Raw genomic sequence first — 8,547 nt, 5'->3', positions numbered from 1 at the left:
AAAAAAAACACAAACCTTACTGGAAAAATTCAAATGGGAAATTTTTGATCACCCACCCTACTCTCCAGATCTCGCACCAAGTGACTTTTTTCTTTTTCCTAAGTTAAAGGAAAGTTTGGGTGGCCATCACTTCAATTCAAATGATGAAGTGAAAGACTTTGTTAAATTATTCTTTAAAAAACAGGGCACGGATTTTTATAAACAAGGTTTGTCAAAGCTTCAGAACAGATATAAAAAATGTATTCAAGTCCAAGGGGACTATGTAGAAAAATAGTTTATAAGTCAAACAATAAATACATATGTTACTTTAACCTAAAAATTGTGTTTTGCTTTTTTCCCGGAGCAGGGAAACTTACTTTTTGAACACCCCTCGTATAAAACAATGCTCTTCTAATATTTTTGTAGAGAATATAAATCGCTGAAAGAAAGAAGAGAGAGAGAGAGAATAATAGGACTATTTACTAAATCTAAATGTAAAATTTAATTGATGCTAAAATTTTCAATATATGTTTTCCTAGAGATTTGATACAGTCATCAAAAAATAGAAAGCGATGCAGATTAAAAATTCCAGTATTTTATTTTACATAATTCCTTGTTTTGTATTTTAAAATCTACTTTTACTGAATTACTTAAAATTATATTTCTTTTTAGATTCTGGCAGTAGTGCAATTACAGTAAGATTATTTTATTTTTGATGTACAATTGTGTTTTTGTTTTTACTCTAATAAAACAAAAACACTAATAAAAACTATATTTTTAACAGTCTAGTTGCTAAAATAGCAAGCAAATAAATGAAAATTTTATAAGTTTAATTGTAAAGTAAAAAATATAAAAATACAAATAAAAAAATCAAAATGTGTACAAAAAGCTTTAAAATTATTGTATTATACTTGTTACGTTTTCTCATAATCCTAATAAAAAAAACTTATTTGAAGTTCCTCTACAGATAATGTACCTAGTCTTTTTATTATCCTATGCAATAATTAAAAGAAATAATATTACATATAGTATTAGTTAAATAAAGCGTTTTGAATTTAATAACTGAATTAAAGACTAAATGTTTTTACATCAAATTGATGTAATTTTTAAAAATTACCATTTTACTAGCCTCGAAAAATTACTGCCTAATTTAATATAATTTATCGAATAAATTATTGTAAAATTGGTCATTTTCATCTCTATATCTCACATATATTTGCTTAATATATGTGCAGTATAGGCAATTCTGTTTCCATATATATATATTTTTTTTTGTATCATGAAATTTTTATATTTGCTGACATGTATAATGCCTATATGAGCCAACACAAGACATTAGTATGTGAAATGATCAAAATTTTATTAGACAATTACGGTATACATTTCCGTTATTTTAATTCAATAACGGAGTAGGTTGGCAAATGTCTTTTCCGAATCAACGTTACATATGACTTAAGTTACCTCAAGACATGACTTTCCATGAAAATAATAAAATATTTTATTCGTATTCTATAGCAAATCGATCAATTCGACGTGCAACTATTAAGATTAGATATTCTTCAAAATGCGCTGTTACTATAATATTAACTATATATATTTACGTTATTAATTTATGTTCTGAAGAGGACCAAAACAAGGATCGAAACGTATACTGTAATTGTCTAATAAAGTTTTGATTATATCACACTAATATCTTGTGTTGGCTCATGTAGGCATTATACATATAATTAGATTTAATCTCTTGAGCCTACTATTGTTACGTATTGTTTTAATATTTACGTACTGAAAAATTTATTTCTTAAAGGTAAATTTAATATAGACTGTGAATGCTATCAGTAATATCTTGTCCTTTTTCAACAGCCGTTCCAAAGGTTTGTACAATCTGGCCGTGTGGCCTATGCGAGCGATGGACCTTATCAAGGCAAACTAGTTACCATCGTTGATGTCATCGATCAGAATCGAGTAGGAACAATATTTTTCTCTGTTAAAATTTTTTAATCTTTTTGGTATGAAAAAATTATAGAATTATATAGTATTAAACAATTTTTTGCTAATACATCAATTAATAATTTGCTGCAACAACGTTATAATCATTTTTTATTTGCTCAGGAAACTTTATATAGGTAACGTTTTACTCTTTGATAGACTTTAGCTATTTTATATAATAAATGTCATTTTTATATTGATTATGTTAAATATGGACAGAAAGACTTAACTTGAACAAGTTTAAAATGAAAGCATTGTGTGCCTTTTATATACATATTTCTGTAATATTCTATAATCTATAATATATTTAATAAACTTCTCTATAATATAATAAACTATAATCATTCCTATAATAAATCTCTATAATAAACTATATTTCTGTATGATGAAATAACAATATGATAGGAATTGCCGACTGACTTTGGTGATGTTAATTTCTTTCTGATGATATAATTGTAATTTCTTTAAATGTTGTTAAATTCTTCAAATCTTAAAACTGATATTCTTTCCATATACAGGTTCTAGTCGATGGTCCATCATCAGGAGTACCTCGTGGTGAAATGAGACTTAATGAGCTTCACTTGACAAAATTCCGTTTACGTTTTCCGTTTTCTGGATCCACTCATGTCGTGCGTAAAGCATGGAATTCAGCTAATATTAACGAACTTTGGAAAGAGACAATGTGGGCCAAAAAAGTTGAAGCCAAGAAGAAGGTATTACAAAATATGCTAATTGTTTATTTTTTTAAATAAATAAAATATTGAAAAATTAGTTTTAGAAAAATTAAATATGTTATGAGCCAGTATTTTTTGATAGAAAATGCCGCCATCTGACTTTTATTGACAATTCTAACTTGATTCTGATGACTTAATTGCAACTTTAGAAATAATATATTTTGGCACGATATTATATCTGGGAAAAATATTTGTCTGTTTCAGCGTGCAGAACTCAGCGATTTTGACCGCTTCAAACTGCGTAAAGCAAGGCAGATAAGAAATAAATTGCGGACGGATGCGTTTTACAGATTAAAAAAGAAAACTAAGAAAGTTAAAGCTGGTGATGCAGCGAGTAAAAGCGCGAAAAAAGCTGAAAAGAAATAATAACATTCTGAATTAAATACAAGATTATTTTATGAAAGTCTTGTTATTATACCTTTTGTTATGCTACAAAAAATTATTAATTAAGGCTCCTGAGTACTCATCTCAATTATATTAGATATGGAGTAACCAAATTATCAACATTATAAGTCGTATAAAAATCTTTGAATTGACTAAACGGAATTAAAAATCTTATAGAATTAAAGTAAATGCAAAATTAGGAGATAGACTTTATACTAAAATTAAAAAACAATTATTTTTAAAAAAATTGCTCATATGTATAATAATTATGTGTAATCATATAAAATTATATATAATTATATATGAACAATTTTCTTACAATACATTTCTCTAAATTTTATTTTTTCTAAAACAAACTACGACAATGTATTTTTGATTTTTCTCATTATTTATATTATATTAAAAAGTAATTTTACAAAAGAAGGAATATATGAACATGTATGGATATATTTTATATATAATTGCATATATATATTTATAAATTTCATGTTTATGTTTATATATATTTATATACATGCATGAAAAATTGTTTATCGGATATTTTTGTAATATTGCATTGTAAGCATGGTAGAAAGGATAATAATGATGTGTGTTGGACGGTGTCTTCCTTCAAATCCCTGCCGTCTGTATATGAATGTCGCATAAGAAACAAAGGCTGCCAACTGAAATGCGAGATATATTTCGTATTGAGAAGTTTACATATTCAATCTTTCCTTGTCGACATACTTTATAATGCATCTTACCCCCCGTATTCATAGTCAGACCTTATATTTAAGACTTCCTTAAATTTATCTTCACTATACTTTACGAATTATTTTATTGGCTACTGAGCATCTAAAGATAAATTTAAGGAAGTCTTAAATACAAGATCTGACTGAATACGGGCATTAGTTTCTCTGTCTAATCTTCCTAATTTCTGTCTTAAATTAAATATTGAAAAAACTAAATGAACAATGACAATGCCAATAATCAATATGAAATGAGTAAAAGAATATATGCAGTAAATACCATATTAATTTTATTATTACGAAATCAATATAATTAAAATTATGATATATAAGTAAGATTATTGGTTCTAAGTTAAATATATTAGCACATATATTTTGGTTAAAAATTAATTATGAATATATATAAATATAAACATGGATAAAAATATAATTATATACAATTGTATGAAATATGTCCATACATATCCATATATCCTTCTTTTTTTTGTATTATTATAATTGTGTTATTATAATTACTGTTTTATTATTTAAAAAAATAATAATTAGAAAATATAAATAATTGCAAGAATAATTTTCACATTGTTTTAGAAAAAAATCATTTTTCAAAAGAAAAGATGTATGAATATATATGTAATAATGGACATATTTCAATTTCATAATTGTGTTTATGTACTTGTTTATGCATGTTTATGTGTGTGTGTGTGTGTGTGTGCGTGCGTGCGTGTGTGTGTGTGTGAATAAAAAATTTTGTACTGGGTATAAGTAATACGTACAGCCATAAAATAATGAATATCATTTAATAGCAAAATACAGTGCGACAGCTCTCTGTAAATGTAAAATAGTTCAATGCAATGGTAAGTAATTATACAGTATAATACGTTAAGAAGTTTATGATAATCATTCAATGAGATTTTCGACAGCAAAGCAAGAAAAGTGGATAGGAAAATGCAATAAACGGTATTAAAGAGATTTACAGTTAAATAATCATTTTTTCAAACAATTTCTTCAAAACCTGTGGATTCATCTAGAAATTTATTACATAAATATTTTGTATACTTTGCATACATATAATAATAATGTACCGTATAATTATGTACTTACTATTGCATTGAACTATTTTACATTTACAAAGAGCTGTCATACTACAATATTTTGCTACTAATGATATTCATTATTTTATGGCTGTACGTATTACCCAGTAAAAAATTTTTTATTCATGAATACATACTGTCTATCATTGTTCTGACGGAGTTTGTGGACATATAGCGCGAACTAAACTGAGACGGAATGTCCTCTACTATTTTGCAATTTTCGCAATAGTTAACAAGATATTAATTACTAAAAATTGCCGAAAATTGATCTTCAATAATTTTTTACTCAAATACTATTAATTTTACAGCAAAACTGCAAGACAAAAATTGTTTATTTTTTTCTCACAGAGCTCTAAGAATTTTTTAATAATTTTTTCAAAATTTTTTAATATCATATTTTCTTATGTTGTGATAAAAATGAGCAAATGTAGTACTAAAAAGTTGATAAAAAATTCTGAAAAAATTCGTAAAGTTCTATGAAAAGAAAATAAATAATTTTTATCTGTTGCAGTTTTTCTGTAAAGTTGATAATATTTCATTCTGCCCCTGTACGAAAGACTTATCATTAATTTGCGAACACTGTATATTCATGCATGAAAAATTTTTTACTATTCATGCCATAATTTTTAACTTAACTATACTTACCCAGCAAACGAGAATGGATTAAAATGGATTAAAATTTTTTTAATGCTTACTTTAAATCCATGAAAATGGATTGAAATAGATTGGACCCGAGCTGACACTAGTTTAACATTTGAAAAAAACAAAACATTAATATTTAAGGATTACAAATTTTATTTCTAAGACATTTATAATAATTATACTTGAAATTAACTATTTCGAATTCGTATTAAAAAACGTACCTTAGTAGGATTGAAATCTGGGACCTCTGGATTATGAATCTTCAACGTTACCCGTTACACCACTTCTTCAATTGGTAAATGTGTTATTCATTCTTTACTTCAATACAACCAGCTAAACTAGTAACGAAATTATATAGATATAATAAAAATATCATTTAACAGATATAATAAAATATAAACAATTTACATTACTATGAGACAACATTGGATAAGTGTCGGATAATCTAACTTTGCTTGGTCGCGCTCCGTGATCAGTGATGCGAATTCCGGGCCGCTTGCAGCACGCGATCGGCGGCCTGACGCAACCGGTAGCAAACAAGCATGAACCCGTGACTTGGTTAGTTAGAAGCGTGCCGATTATATCGCTCTATCCTTTTTGCACTACGTTCTTTTTGCTTTGTCGGCGTGCTGAGAACGAGAGAGAACCTTGCTGTCACTCAAGCAAGCCGAGCACGCGTTGAGCCGGTCGAGCGAACGAAATATGTTTTCTCGGCCTCTCGGCTCTCGGCAGTCTCGGCGTCAGGCGTATATCAAGAGACATGGGGGCATGGGAACGTTCTAAATAATATATAAATTTTAATAAATTGTAATAATCATATACCTTTGCCATTAATCCAGAATATTATAAATCGTGTCAAAATGCGATAATTGACGAGAGATTAATTGTTTATGATTTTCCATTCGTGTATGTACCACAGTCATAAAATGACAAATTATTTATTTGTGTTCTCACGCAGCGCTCAATATCTTCTTTGTTGCCAGGAAAAATGAATTTGATGATTTCACTGTCGATGTAGGAATTAGTCAGAAGCAACTCTATCTCCTTAATCAAATATCGAGCGCATTCATTAACAATGTCGATAATAGACGTCAGTTGCTTTACATGTGCATACAATTGATTACTTTTTCCATTTCTTGAAATGTAGCTTGCTGCATTACAATCGCAACAGAATAAGATTTTCTTTTCTTCATCGGCGGCTGCGTTGGTTCTGCTTGCGTACTTGCGGATGAAAAAATTTTTTCCTTTGGAAAATTTTCATCTTGTTTGCGCGTCATCAGTATAGCTCCATAGGCGGAAATAAAGCTGACAAATATGTTTGCGAATGAAATAGAATTTATTTTGATTCTGCTACTTCCGTTTATAGGTATGTGCTCATGAGTTCCATATTTTCTTGAAATTGTTTGCACGCGTTCGAATCGAAGCTGATTCCTTCTACGTAATTATTAGTCAATTTGACGATAGGCTCGAAGGTTCCCTCCTTTGTGGATTGTAATCCCACGTGCAATTTCTTCGTATGAGAGGAGTTGAGTGGGTACGTCGTAGAGAGCAGCAAATATTGTTGCTCATTTCGTTCGGTAATATTGTTTATCATGCGAGGATTATCAGGCACAAAATAATTTCCAATTTCTTGTCTTTCAGCCATGTCGTTTCATGGAAAACGCAAAAACTTTGGATGTTTCTCGCACAAATCAAGGAAAACTAAGAGAACTGATTTCGAAGTAGACTCTTCGAATAACGAGACACGACTAAAGTATCGTAACACTATTGCGATTGCAATTTATATATGCTTTTCGAAAACTAACGAAAATCTGTGCGCGCAGAATATTTATTTAAATTGTTACTTTTTTAGAAAAAACTTGCTACTCTGTTATGTGACGCAGTTATTTTTTCAGAAAGAATTTTTTCGAAAATGAATAACGGAAATATTTCATGTCACAAATATGTTCGAATTCGTAAAAAATCGAACAAATCGTCAAGATTACTCGAATATAAAGTATTATTATATTTGAAAATAATTCGTCAGAATAAAAGAAATATTCTAACGTCGAATTTATTTTCCATAAATTTTAGAAATATTTCTCACTAGCACGACTGGAACTAAGGATACGTACGAACATAATAAAAAGTTAATCCGACCAAAAAAGCAATCTTAATGTTTAAAAAAAAATTCTTTTCTAACGAAAGAGAAACGTTGTCCCTGAGGAAAATTATTTGTCAACCGTCATAAAACTTTTTATAATATATAGCATAAAAAATTAAGTCTTAGTTATATACGAAAGTTATAACGAAAGTTAAGAAAAAAATTTAAGTGACGCGGGTTATGTTCAGTGAGTCCACGATTTTTCTTTCTTACGTCATAAGAAATCTAACAAAAATCGAGCACTGCGTAATATAAGAATAAAATTCTATTTTTTCTTCATTGAAAAAGTTTATTTTTGCTTGCCGTAGATTAATGTAAGAATTTTTCTAAAAAACAGCAACAAAAAATGGGAAAGGTTAAATTTGAGTTACTCCGACAATAAGAATACCATAGTACGAAAAAACATGCGACAAAAACTTTTCCGAGATAATAATGAGTAAGAGGAAAGAAATTTTCTAAGATGAACGATGGTGGAAGTGATGCTCAGGAAGGGAATTAATTTTATGTCGTTAAGTTTGTTAGAATGTTGTTCGCAACCAGAGAGTTTTTATTATCTCCCACTCTGAAAATTTTTCGAGAAAATCTCTACATGTAAGAAGAAAATCAATCGGAAAAATTGTTAAAATCTAAAGTCAATTCTCTAGTCAATGGCGTGGCTAGAAATTTTGATTGATTCATCCTTCTTTAGGAATTTTCGTGAATATCAGTAGCGTATAAATAGTGCGTATCGAGTGAGAATTAAGGATTAGTTGATTTTCTCTGTCAAGAGTTGATTTTCGTCGTGAAATTATAAAATCAAGTTTGTTAAAAATGCTACTTCGCGAATCGCTTGCAAAATTCTCTATCGTCGCCTGCAACTT

General features: G+C 28.6%; 1 protein-coding gene and 1 long non-coding RNA gene across 3 annotated transcripts in view; one reads left to right on the top strand and one right to left on the bottom strand.

Moving 5' to 3' along the window:
* LOC108757288 (60S ribosomal protein L14-like) overlaps window positions 1-3,097 on the top strand; it is a 5,525-nt gene extending 2,428 nt beyond the window's left edge. For both annotated transcript variants that reach the window (XM_018501764.1, XM_018501772.1), the window contains exons 2-4: window positions 1,840-1,941; window positions 2,484-2,678; window positions 2,904-3,097. In XM_018501764.1, coding sequence (XP_018357266.1) covers window positions 1,840-1,941; window positions 2,484-2,678; window positions 2,904-3,065 — 459 coding nt within the window. In that variant the 3' untranslated portion in view covers window positions 3,066-3,097. The remainder of the gene's footprint in view (window positions 1-1,839; window positions 1,942-2,483; window positions 2,679-2,903) is intronic.
* A 486-nt stretch (window positions 3,098-3,583) lies between these two features.
* On the bottom strand, window positions 3,584-6,093 carry LOC108745342. Its single transcript, XR_001939088.1, has 4 exons — window positions 5,953-6,093; window positions 5,766-5,882; window positions 5,598-5,644; window positions 3,584-3,745 (listed from the first exon to the last, which is right to left on the bottom strand). It is a non-coding gene; the product is annotated as an uncharacterized LOC108745342 (long non-coding RNA).
* Between the last annotated feature and the right edge of the window lie 2,454 nt (window positions 6,094-8,547).

This window comes from Trachymyrmex septentrionalis, unplaced genomic scaffold (genome assembly GCF_001594115.1).
Source record: "Trachymyrmex septentrionalis isolate Tsep2-gDNA-1 unplaced genomic scaffold, Tsep1.0 scaffold103, whole genome shotgun sequence".
NCBI classification, from domain to species: Eukaryota; Metazoa; Arthropoda; class Insecta; order Hymenoptera; family Formicidae; genus Trachymyrmex; species Trachymyrmex septentrionalis.
The sequence above is the reverse complement of the archived record's forward strand: the minus strand, read 5'-3'. Positions and strand labels throughout refer to the sequence as shown.